Here is a 12,829-nt window from a genome sequence, read left to right as displayed (position 1 = left end):
GGGAGGAGAGAGGCTCGGCCCCTTCGGAGGCGGCTATAAAGCCCGGCGCGCGCACCTTCCCCGGCGGCAGAGCGGCGTGCGGCGTGAGCCATGAGCACCTCGGGGGCCCCCGACGGTGCCGGGGCGGCGGCGGCGGCGGCGGAGGCGCTGGCGGCGCTGAGGGCGGCCGTGCAGCCGGCGCTGCTGGTGTCGTGCGCCGTGCTGCTGTGCGCCGAGGCCTGCCGCCGGGCCCGGGCCGCCCGGGGGGTTGCGGTGGGCGGCCGCAGCCCGCCGGGCCCCTTCGCCTGGCCCCTAGTGGGCAACGCGCTGCAGCTGGGCCGCCTGCCCCACCTGGCCTTCGGCCGCATGGCCCGCCGCTACGGCGACGTCTTCCAGCTCCGCCTGGGCCGCCGGCGCGTGGTGGTGCTCAACGGCGAGGGGGCGATCCGCCGGGCGCTGGTGGGGCAGGGCGCTCGCTTCGCCGGGCGGCCCGACTTCCCCTCCTTTGGGCTGGTGTCGGGCGGGCGCAGCGTGGCCTTCGGGCAGCCCACGGCCCGCTGGCGGGCCCGCCGGCGCCTGGCCCACGCCGCCCTGCGGGCCTGCTCCACAGCGGACGCCCGGGGCCGGCAGGCGGTGGAGCGGCACGTGGCGGGCGAGGCGCAGGACCTCGTCCGGCTCTTCCTGCGGCTCAGCCGGGGCGGCGCCTACTTCGAGCCCTGCCCCCTCTTCGTGGTGGCCAACGCCAACGTGATCTGCGCGCTGTGCTTCGGCCGCCGCTACAGCCACAGCGATGGCGAGTTCCTGGCGCTGCTGGGCCGCAACGACCGCTTCGGGCAGACGGTGGGTGCGGGCAGCCTGGTGGACGTGCTGCCCTGGCTCCAGCACTTCCCCAACCCCGTGCGCAGCGTCTTCCGCGACTTCCAGGCCCTCAACCAGGAGCTGCACGGCTTCGTGTGCGAGAAGGTGGCGCAGCACCGCCGCACCTTCACGCCCGGCGTCATCCGCGACGTCAGCGACGCCGTGATTGCAGCAGCAGAGCACAGCGACAGGCCCCCCAGCGGGCTCGGCCCCGACGATGTGGAGGGTGCCATGACCGACATCTTTGGCGCTGGGCAGGACACCACGTCCACAGCACTCTCCTGGATCCTCCTGCTCTTGCTGAAGCACCCGCAGCTCCAGTGCGACCTCCAAGCCGAGCTGGACCGTGTGGTGGGGCGCACCAGGCTGCCCACGGCCGAGGACCGGCCCAGTCTGCCCCACCTGGAGGCCTTCATCTACGAGACGCTGCGCTACAGCAGCTTTGTGCCCATCACCATCCCGCACGCCACCACGGCTGACGTGGAGCTGGATGGCTTTCACATCCCCAAGGACACCGTGGTCTTCATCAACCAGTGGTCAGTCAACCATGACTGTCGCAAGTGGCACGACCCCCAGCGCTTTGACCCCTCACGCTTCCTGGATGCACAGCAGCACCTGGACCGCGACCGTGCCTGCAGCGTTATGATCTTCTCAGCCGGCCAACGGCGATGCATCGGCGACCAGCTCTCCAAGCTCCAGATCTTCCTTTTCACCGCCATCCTCCTCCACCAGTGCTCCTTCCACGCCAACCCAGCCGAGCACCTCACGATGGACTGCATCCATGGGCTCGCGCTCAAGCCGATGCCCTTCACCGTCACTGTGAAGCAGAGGCACCCCTCGCTGACCGACCCATGAACTCCCCATGCCTGGTGCCTGCAGAGCTCAGCCAAGCACTCGCCCTGCCTGCTGCACGTAGTGTGCACCCACCATGGGGTGCCCTTGGGAAGGTGAGGGCAGGGGTGGCAGGTGGCTACTCCCTTGGCTGCGAGAGGGCATCCGCTCGGCAGCGGGCAGCCCCAGGGGTCTGCGCTGGAGCCTGCTTTGCACACAGGTGCGTTCTTCTGTGATGCTTCCCCACGCCTATTTGTAAGGCGAGCAGTGATTGCAGCGATGCCCCGTAGCCATTCAGCAATAAAAGCCTTTGACACAGGAGCTGGCTCTGCTCGTCTTCTTCAGGGGGAGGCATCATTCACACAGGGCATGGGGCTTCCCGCCTTCCATATGGGCAAGTGCAACTCTCCTGATGCTCCCCAGGGCCACAGCAGCCCCGGGGGATCGGTAGTGCTCACTCTGTCTCTGCTGGAAAAGTACCAGTTCCAGCCAGCCAGGACCTCTGGCTGAATCAGCACCATGGTGCAAAACCAAACCACGTCCCACTCAGGATGCACTAAGAGGGGCACTGTCTGCAGAGCAGAGGAGGGGGGGTTTCCAGCTCAGGACTGAGCCCTGCTTTGACCAGGGCACCCAGGGAGATGGGCTGGCCACTCCCAGGAGAGCAGGAGGTTGGGAAACAGGAGCTGTGGGGAAAAGCCAAAGGAAATGGGACTCTTGTCCAGAAAAGATGAGGGACAGGAGCACTCCCAGGATGCACAGGAGTGTTATTAAATGGCTTCTCCTGTTGCCCCCGGCTGGAGCAAGGAGTAATTTGCTTTATCTATTGCTGCAGAAGGCTGAAGTAGGACATACAGGGGAAATGCACTTGCCAATGTCCAGAGGAGTCAAACAAAAGCTAAGGGAGGCTGGGGGATGTCTTGTCACTGGAGTTGAAGAAGAGTTTAAAGAACAGCTACCAGGGAGCATCTAGATAGACTTAATCCTGCCTCAGGGTGGGGGTGACGGCCTCTCACAATCCCTTCCAGACCTGCAGTTCTGCCCCAGCAATTTTAACCCATGAGCAGGCAGTGCACAGATCTCCCTTTTCTGGTTCAGGTGCAGGAGGAGGCTCGGGCAGGTGTTCGGGGTGCTTGCACAGCTTCTCATCCCTTCTCTGGGATATGAAATGGCCACATGTGCAGCCAGGAAAGCTCATCTCATCTGTCTAAAAGCCACACGCTGCAGAAGAGAGGTCTGTGACATTTTCCATCTACAGACACCTCCTCCACCATCTGGCACCGGTTTTGTCACCTTGCTCAGGTGTAACTTGCCTTGGCCTGTCCTGGCAAATGTAGGACACATGAAGATGGGCCCTGTCCAGAGTCTGCAACCAATACCTTCAGCATCTGTTCCCCAAACCCCTGGCCAGGGTGCAGCTGCCCTTTGAGGTCCCTCTTTTCCATACCCAATACCATTTCCCCCAGGGCAATGCAGGGGACAACCAACAGACAAGTTGAGAAAAGGTTTTGGACAACCAAAAGCTCACATAGAGCTGCTTTGCTGAAATGGGACATGATATGTTTCCAAAATCATGTTCTTGCCCCAAAATTTAATTCTTGAATTACATCTGGCAGTATGACTTGCAATTGTAAAGAAATCCTCCTTCGTTTGGCACAAAGAACTGAAGTCCCTAATGCACCCACTAAGTAAATCATCACTTCCCAGTAACTATTACTGCCTTGTATGCCACTGACTTTATTGCACGTTCTTACCACTACTTTAAAAATGCATTGTCGAATTGCTAGCACAGATAAACACATCCAACCTAAGTTTATAGAGGTGGCTTTACATCAGGTTATCTTCATATTTATATGGTCTCCAAAAGGGAGGACAGAAAGCTGCAACTGTGCATATCTCAGTGCAGCCAGACTGTGACCACCCAGCAGAAGTTTCAGAGGATGGTACAAATAATTTCCTAATGGCAATAATTTAGCAGCAGTGAAAACTTCTTCCTGCAGAGACATTTGCAATCGGTAAGGCTGGATTTTCTTTTCTTTTCTTTTCTTTTCTTTTCTTTTCTTTTGGGAGGTGGAAGGAAACAATTTTCTGTCTGTCAAAATTACACACAGATGTAGGTGGGAAGGGACCTCTGGAGATCTCTAGTTCATCCTCTTATGCAAAGCAAGGCCAGGTAAAGCAGCTTGCTCAGGGCTGTGTTGAGCCCAGCTTTGACTGTTCCCAAGGATGGAGACTCCACAACCTCTCTGCCTTTCTGACAGCAGTCTCCATGGGCTGATAAAATCTGTGAGCACAAACAAGACAGTGTTCAACAACAGTTTCATACTACTAGGTTTTAAAAGGAAATGCAAGTTTTCTCCTCCTCCCCATCTAGGTTTTGATACATGCCTGTGTCCTGGTAGATAAAACCATCACTTGAGACGACATAAAACAAACAACCCCCCCCATATTTTGGCATTATTTACTGCCCCAACAGAGTTTTGCCAACCATTTTCCACAGCACCATGGACAGTCATCTCCAGCTTTTATAGTCCAGGTAGGGACTCTTTGCATGAAACCTCACTCTATCCTCCAGAGATGCTGATGGAGCCCTCTGTGCTCCGTTATTGGTAGCCAGCTTTTCCAACAAGGACTTCCAACAAGGACTGCGGACTAGTTATTTATTCAAGTTTACTTTATGGTTAAACTAAACTGGAGGAATGAATTTCAGAAGAGTTGTAAGGTCTTAGCCCACCTCTTTGAGCCATCTCAGAGAACGAGGGCACTTTCAAGTCCATCTCGCACTGCAATTCTTCCAGTGTCACTATGGTCAACAGAACCAACATGGCTATCATAACCTAATGGGAACTGTTATAAAGTAAAGAAACCTGCAGTAATTTGAGTCCAAGACACAAAATGAGATTCATGTCATGACACTGTGTAAACCCATACATAGTTCATCTGCATGTTGAACACCATGTGCAGCTTCACTCCCCCTTTCCTGCAAAAAGGTGAAGACGACCAAAGGGGTGGAATAGCTCCTTTACAAGCAATGCCTACATAGACTAGCACTCATCACGCTGGAAGAGCGAGTGCTAGGGGAATGCCGCTCTGTAAAATCCTGAGAGGAAAATGCAAAATGCAAACAGGCAATCGTCTCTTCCAGCACAAGAATTAGGGGCACCAAAAAACCCCAAGCACATTCAAAGGTCAATGCAAAGGAGATGCTTCCTCACACTACGGTACAGATGACGAAAACTCTTGCCAGAGGATTCTCTAGTTGCTGAAAGATTGCATTTAAACTAATTCCTGGAAGAAAATCCATCCAGGACTATTAAACACAAAGACGCCACCACTCATTGAGAATACTAAAACCGCAAGACGTTGGAGACTGTGAGAAGACGCTGATAAAGTATCACTCTCTGCACCTCATATTATATTCTTCCCTACACATGTGCAGCTGGCCGCTGCTGGCGGCTGAATACCGGGCTGGCTGACACAGTAAGGCCGCTCTTACATTCACCCCCTCATGCAGACCCTCCCATTAATAAAACTAAACATTCTCGTACTCTTTACATAACGAATACCAACAAGGAGGAAAACACTCTCGGCTGAAGTTGAGAGCACTATTACTCACTTTCATGCTTTGCCCTTAATTGCCGCAGCGACCACTGTGCCATCTACGGATGTAGCAAATCTAAATTGGGGCCACATGCACAGCACAGGTCAACGGCCATGGGATTATCTCACCCTTGCTTGCAAAGCTGTGCCTCTACATCTGAGTTTCCTTTTTAGCCGAAGAGTCTAGCCTGAACGAGGAGCAAAGAAAATCACTCTGCGCCCACCCTACGTATAAGCCATTTAAAGCTGGGACTCTCCAACCTGAATCTTGAAGATTTAGATGCACGTGTTATATACGTAACAGAAACCGTTCCATTGCACTAGCTTACAGCAACGCCTTGCAAAGTGTAGGACGGCAGCTCTTATTTCCGCAGGGGAAAATCTGCTTACAGTAACTACTCTGACGATTTTGCAATGCTTTGACCACCTCATTTTTCAAGTTTAGGGAAAGAGACACTGCCAGGAAGTATATTTTTTTTCTCCAGTAGAAGAGCGATGCTGGGAAATACGTTGTGTATTTACAGTCCCCTGTGTCCAAACTAATTCCCGCTCTTCATCTAAGATTACAGGCGTCTTTGCAAACAGGCAGGTATTGCACAGCTTCCACTGTGGTTGTTTTAGTTGTTGAAACTCTGGAGTGTTTTCTCTGTTGTTTAGCAAAAGGCACAGAAGAGAACTGGCTGTGAAACTAGACTTTTACTAAAAAGAAAAGCAACTAATCCATTTTTAATCTTTTCTTTTGAAAAATTCACTCTAGGTATGCAAACAGCCAAGACAGGAATTTTGCAGAAATCTAGGAGTCTTTTGCTTTCCGTAAACAATTCAATTATTGAAACTTCATCCAAAAGGCATGCAACTTTTCAGTCAAATTGACATGAGCCCAGTAAATAAGAAACCGGCTTTCATTGTCGTATACACTTTAATGATGAGAACTCTCCCTAAACAGAGAAAGATCCTATATTATCTCATCCTCCTTCAGGGTCTTGAGCTGCTCCAGTTTTTACTTTTGGGAAGCAAAAAATTAAATACATCTTACCAAGACAACTAAATCTCTAGCTACATAAGCTGTGATGGTCATGTTTTCATGTCAAACTGATGCTGCAATGTCTGCCTGTATGTGCAAAATCTGAAACTAACTCCTAAGTCAGGACCAACTCAGGTCTATAGCATTTTGCCAGACTTGTCCCCTCCTCTCTTTCTTCCCCCAATTTTGGCATCAATTTCCCCCCATGGTGAAAGCGTTTCCCCAAGGTCAGCTTTTTCTCCGATTTTGGAATGTGCTTTGCATAAAGGACAATGTAAGCAAAGTCAGCTTAAGTACATTTTGGTTCTATCAGTGTTTTCAGCTGGAAAAAAAAAGTTTATTGTAATATTCAGGAGACTTTGAAACAGGCTTACGCTACAGTAACTCAGAATAAAACAGTGACTGCTCACTCACATCAGCCTAAAGGAAAAGTTAGTCACATAGCAGCAACAATTACTGTAAAAACATGAGAACACATATATTGCATGCAATCCTCCTACTCCAGGTTCTCTCTCCAACCAAGCAAGATCTGATCAGGTCAGTTTTTGCCAGGGAATTTCCAAGGCACCTCAGGAAACTGCAAGTGTCATTGAACCAAAGAAATCTTGATTTAGAAGAAATCTCAAAGCCTGGGTGGGAGTGAGAATGGTGACTGTCCCATTTCTTAGTAGAAAGTGATGTTGACATTTCTATTCCAATACTGAGTAAGAACTTTCCCAGCAGATTAGATAGATGGTCACAGCTCTGGTATGCTCTTTTTATTGGAAACCAGCTACGTTTCCGAACTTGTCTGCTTTTAAATCCCTTTCTCTGAATAGACTATGCTGTCCTAAGCCACGGGGCCAATACTCATGTCCTCTCTTTTCTCTAAGATGTCCAAGTTGCTGAAGAACACTTTCTCAAACTATCTTGTGCATGCTCTATGCTGTCATTCACTTGATCACTAAGCTCTTAACACTCAAGCACTACAAAATGTTACATTTAAAAGTCCTTCACCAGTCAAAAACATCTGATGGTCCACGAGACAAACAGCTCTATGTTGCAATAGGACAAGATAAGGATAGGTAGCTCACACCCTTTCCTGACTCAGTTTCCTCAGTAGGTCACACCTTCCTTGGGGCTAAATTGTGCCGTAAGGCTCATCCCATACAGCCCTGTTTTCTGCTTCCAGGGTCCTCTTCCTCTCTCCAAAGCAGGCGAGAGGAAGCCCTCCCTTATATGTTACAGTTCCTGTTGTTTGACAGATCACAGTTCTCTATAGGGTGATCCAGTGCAACTGGCACCCAGGATGGCCAGTCTCTTCTCTCCAAGACAGCTATCATGGTTCAGCCATGCTCCACTGCTAGCCCTATGTCTGCCTGTGAGAATTTCACCTCAAGGAGGAAATAAAAGGAAAGAGATTTCAAACAAGTTGAACGCTACATGCAGCCCCAATTCCACACCGTAGAAAGATGAAGCTGTCAAAGGGTACTAACTAACACTCGGAAGGCTGTCTTCTGGGCGAGAATTTCCCTTGCCATGTCTTCTGTCTGGGGAAAACCAATAGGGCCTTTTGGATAATGAAGGCAGAACACAATACTCACACCTGGTCACAACTGATTATACACATTTATTTAAAAACAACTTCCCTTGAAGTACATCATTTACCACTGAGTGTGGCTGTATTACTTTGGTGCCTTTAAAAAATGTAAGTATGAGTCAATATATTTACATACAAAATCTGCTACAGGTGTAACCCACATTGTTATATATAAAACACTGCTATATAAACAATAATGTTATATGTTATTTCCCCATAATTTCCTGTTGTATTTGTCATACCATACATGCATACAAACACAATGACATTGTATAGACATTTTCTCCTGGTGGTTGGATTTCTTCACCTACATATGCATTGACATAAAGAGCAAGATATCGACACAAGTAACTTTAAACAGGCCCACTTCCTCCTTAGATTATAAATACTTTATTTCAAACAGAACAGCACAGTGAGGATAAATTAGTTAGGCAGCTTCCATTATTCTTTAATATAGTAATTTAATCACAGGTAGGTATGTTTTAAAAATAAGACAAGACTAGCTCCATAAAACTATCATCTCACACCCTGTGATAAGACTTGAAGAGTGGCAGGGCAAAGAGTCTTTCTACCAAAACTGTACTATACAAATTTATAACTTCCTGTGGTCCTGAAATGCATACAGTGCACACAACTTCATGAAATTCACATTGTACTCCGGGATTGGTTAGTAAAGTATGTGCAAATTTAAAAAGAAGTCTTGATTTCTGTGTTGTCGGAAAGCTATTAAAGTGCATTCCCCTTGTGAACAGCAGTGGCTTCCCTTGTCACCATCCTTCCTAACATGCATTAAAAGGCTGCACACCAAGAGCCTAACAAGAGGAGGCTTCACATTTTATTGCTAAAATAAAACAAACAAACAAACAAAAACACCAAAGAAAAACACAACCCACCAAGCATTGGTGATCAGAAAGTGTTTAATTACACAGCCTTGCCTCACCTCCACAGCAACCTGAAAGCTATACTGTCAGAATTATGTTCATTAATCACATTATTCTTATTCATCGCAAGCAAGGAAAAGAAAAAGAGAAAACTAAAAAGGTTCATTTGATCATTTTGTTGTAACTTCCTGGAGACCAGAATAAAAACAGCAGAATATAGCTTTTATCTAGACTTGAAAGGGTCTGCAAGTTTTGTCATCTCCTTTCATCAGGTTCTTAGAGATGCATTAATTAGGTTCCAGCAGAAACATCAGACCACAAAAATATCTGTTAAATGCAAATCTCCACACTAGCTATTTAGGCAGATGCTGTGCCCCCAGAGGAAGTCTTTCCTGTATGAACACAAGAATAACAGACCTCAAAACTTCAGATTCCCCAAGGAAGGGACAAGACCACACACACAAAGGACAAATGGCAGTGGAATGCCAGACCCTATTCTTTTAACCCAAAATTGAAGTCTGTTTTTTGAAAAAATAGTGAAGCAGGCAATCAAATGCATAAACCTTTAAGTATTCACAGAAGGACAGAAATAGAATAAAAAATGAGAGTTAAAAGATTGTGCCCTTGCAAAGTAATCTAAGAAGTAACACCAACTGAGAAGAATTAACACAATTTATCTATCACCCTATCCTCTACAGAAGCAGGTACTTTTACTCAAAGATAGAAAGGATTCTAGTCACAGTCCAAGATGCCTTATATACGTCTGTTGGGACGTTTCACCAAATACCTTCTCTCCCCATGAAGAAAATTACTTAATTGTTTGTCAGTAATAACACAAGATTTCGGTCTAATTTCAGAATATACTTTGCTCAGCCTGTAAGCCAAAGCATTCTTCTTCAGACTGATAAGCCACCTTGGCAAGAGGTCGATTAATAACACTCTCTCCTCATTCATACCCCTTTTAAAGTTAATGGGAGTAGTGCCATCATCCTAACCAACGTAAATGGGATCCATCCACACGAAAAATTCAAACCTAACCCAATACAAAATCCAAAGCAGTAAGCAAAAGGAAGAACAAATCGGCAACTCTTAAGCCTACTTCATCTACACTGATTTACAGTCTCCAATTTTAGTTGTTTTGAAATGGACATCAAATAAAATATCTGAAAGTCAAACTAAAATATACGCCTTTGGAAACAGAGAGAAAACTACTTCCAGAAAAATACATACTTGAAAGACTCCTCAGAACAGTTTAATGTTTTGACAAGTTAAAGAACAGCTGAAGGCTTGCACTTGTTTGCAAATAAGTAAAGCTACCAGCTCTTGGTATTGTAAATATTTCTTTTTCCCACTCTTCCTACTACATATGCTGAAACCATCTACTTTTAGAAGAAGGCAATGTTTAAACCATACACAACAGCAAACATGATTTATTAATAGCACTCTAGAACTTGTGGGTAGGGAAGGGTACCTGGGTGCCCTGCTACCTTTGGGGGTAACACGTGTACCCCTCATTCAGCAACTGCTGTGTTTTGTGAGCTGTTATTAGTTCCCTCCAGATAAACACCTGCAAACCTTCCGTGAAAGGATCAAGTAGCTGATTATTGTCTTTCGGAAATCAGTGTTGAGAATCTGGATTTCACAGATTGGTTTAAGCAACCAAAAACAAACAAAAAATTAAAACTAATATTAAAGTTTGGGTGTTTAGAAGACCCATATGGTCATCCACTGGGAAATACTTAAAACAAGACAGATTCATATAATGTGCTCACATGAAGCAAAAAAGACAGCCTGATCATTCCACTGAATGAGCTGAAAAGAAAAGCACACATTAAGTATTGAAGAGTCCTGCAATTAAAATCTAGTGTCTGCTGATCAGGAGGAGAGCTTTGCACAAAAAAATAGTGATTAAGTTGAGTCTCTTAGAATTCAGCGCTCCATTTAAGGTATCGATTTTTAAAGTTTCAAACAAATAAAACTAATTCAGCATTTGCTTGGATCTCACAAGACAGTTCAGCCTCAAAACTTTAAAGGGATTAGCTTGGACAAAAACCTAACCAAAAGTGCCACATGTAGAAAATGAGAAGTTTTTGAGCTTGACTTTGCTAACATTTCTCCTTCAATTTTATTTGCATGAATTAAAAGAACTACTATCTTAATACATACGTATAACCAACTTAAAAGGCAATTAAGAAATGTTTTACTCTTGTGATCACACTTTACATCAAAGTTAAACATGATACAATACTGCAAAATGCAACAAATCTTAAAAAAAAAAAAAGCATCCAGTTGCCTGCCAGCTGAAATTTAAAAGGCTATAAATAAAGCCTTGCTAGATTCTTGGGGAAATTACTAAACATAGTTTTTGCTTCAACATTTGTTTTAGTTTACAGCACAGTTTACCTTTTGTTTTTGGTACCTAGAACCTGTCAGAACAAATGTCAGTTGTCAGCTTTATTTTTCCCAGTGTCATTGTGTTAGTCAGCAAGAACCAGTGGAAGAACATTACACTGAACTGTCAGTTCTGTCACAGAATATTCTATTTCCTGTAGCAAGTGTATCATATAGATCAATAACTGCTTTTCAAACTAAGGTATTATATCTAAACCATAGCAGCATAGTTTAGAGAAACACACACAACTTCCATTCTCACTTGAGTGAAAAGAGTAACATCACTGGGAGGAAGTTTAAAATGTTATTACTCACTTCTCTGATGAAAGTAATGTTTCTCTTAAAAAACAGATTTCATATTGTGAAGAAAATCTCACTGGTCCCTTGACAGCAGCTCACTACAATGAGCAGTGCTGCTTTCTGCTCAATGGAAAACCAGTAGGCAGTTAGGCATACTTGGAAATGAAAAACAGGAGTGTGTTTTCAATATCATCATCAATATTTTCCTAGCTAGGAAGAAAGGGCTGACAACTCACTTTTCTAAGGCATTGTAGTCTTTTTTTTTTTGTAGTTACCCTTATCTAGTATCATAGTGTCCCTGCCCATCAGAGTCAATATGCTGAGGGAAGTAAGAACATCTCATTGCTTTCAGCGCAGCAGACTGATAAAAACCAACGGTATATAGACCACGATCACAATGGCTCCAAACTTCATCTCACTGAAACATCTATGCAAATGACAGGTAATCAGTTATTTCAACTCATTACATGAATATAGTATATTAAGGAAAAGTCAAAATAGTTAACCAGAAAAAAATCTTGGCTGAAGACTCCCTCAAGAATCAGTTAAGAGAGCTCACCAGCAAGCAGACCTGAAGTTCAGTTTGTCCTGTAAAAAACAATTGCATTTCCCAAATGGCATTCTTGTGACAGTTTGTTACATGTGCAGAATTTGTGCAAAATTTTTTTGGAAGTTTACATTAAGTGAATGTGAAAATTAGAATCACGTAGGAGATAACCAGAAGCTAATGAACACAATTAGCTGATCTAATTTTTAAATCAAAAATATCCAGTGCTGTCAGGGGGGGAACAGACAATCAAAATTTTTATCTGATTAAATCCCAGCAAGATCTTTTCCTGGAACTACTGATGAGACTGCCATGCGTTTTTCCTGTAAACTCTTGCGGCTTATCCATGAAGTGCAATCAACTTTGTCAGGATCGTGACATCCCTTTAACTGGAATTTTACTGTCTGTGTAGTATCAAATGGAATGAGCTCTTAAACACTTATTCTTCACAGATTAACTGCATCTCCTCAAGTTCTCTCTTGCTCTCTGCATCCTGGAAATGCAATAAAAGAACTGATAAATATGCAATCTAACTTGATTAGAAAAGATAACTCAATTTCCCTTTTCTTCTCCAACCCCATAACAGGTTTTAAATACCTCTTTACCCCCCATCTCTTCTGAATGGTTCTTTTTCCATACATTACTGAACATTATTGTACATTCTGAACATGACTGTCTTTGATGTCTATTTAAGTTTTCCCAAGTACTAAAGAGAGATTTTCTTATGTTTCCTTTTGAGAAAGGAACTCAGAATTACAGTAGCAAGATTCTATCCTTTGCTCTCTCACTGACTTTCTTACGTTGGAGAAGTTCCTTCTTTCTTGCTTCTCTATATGATG

At 45.4% G+C, this 12,829-nt stretch overlaps 2 protein-coding genes across 2 annotated transcripts in view; one reads left to right on the top strand and one right to left on the bottom strand.

Moving 5' to 3' along the window:
• Window positions 1-68: 68 nt before the first annotated feature.
• On the top strand, window positions 69-1,987 carry LOC112992440 (cytochrome P450 1B1-like). Its single transcript, XM_064513318.1, has one exon. It carries the CDS (start codon window positions 91-93, stop codon window positions 1,690-1,692), a length of 1,602 nt encoding a protein of 533 aa, XP_064369388.1. The 5' UTR covers window positions 69-90; the 3' UTR covers window positions 1,693-1,987.
• A 5,894-nt stretch (window positions 1,988-7,881) lies between these two features.
• RMDN3 (regulator of microtubule dynamics 3) overlaps window positions 7,882-12,829 on the bottom strand; it is a 44,240-nt gene continuing 39,292 nt past the window's right edge. Inside the window, exon 12 of the mRNA XM_026115523.2 lies at window positions 7,882-12,483. Coding sequence (XP_025971308.2) covers window positions 12,430-12,483 — 54 coding nt within the window. The 3' untranslated portion in view covers window positions 7,882-12,429. The remainder of the gene's footprint in view (window positions 12,484-12,829) is intronic.

This window comes from Dromaius novaehollandiae, chromosome 5, assembly GCF_036370855.1.
Source record: "Dromaius novaehollandiae isolate bDroNov1 chromosome 5, bDroNov1.hap1, whole genome shotgun sequence".
NCBI lineage: Eukaryota > Metazoa > Chordata > Aves > Casuariiformes > Dromaiidae > Dromaius > Dromaius novaehollandiae.
The sequence above is the reverse complement of the archived record's forward strand: the minus strand, read 5'-3'. Positions and strand labels throughout refer to the sequence as shown.

Coding starts and splice junctions, on each gene's coding strand:
- LOC112992440 (XM_064513318.1), top strand. CDS start 91: ATGAGCACCTCGGGGGCCCCCGACGGTGCCGGGGCGGCGGCGGCGGCG.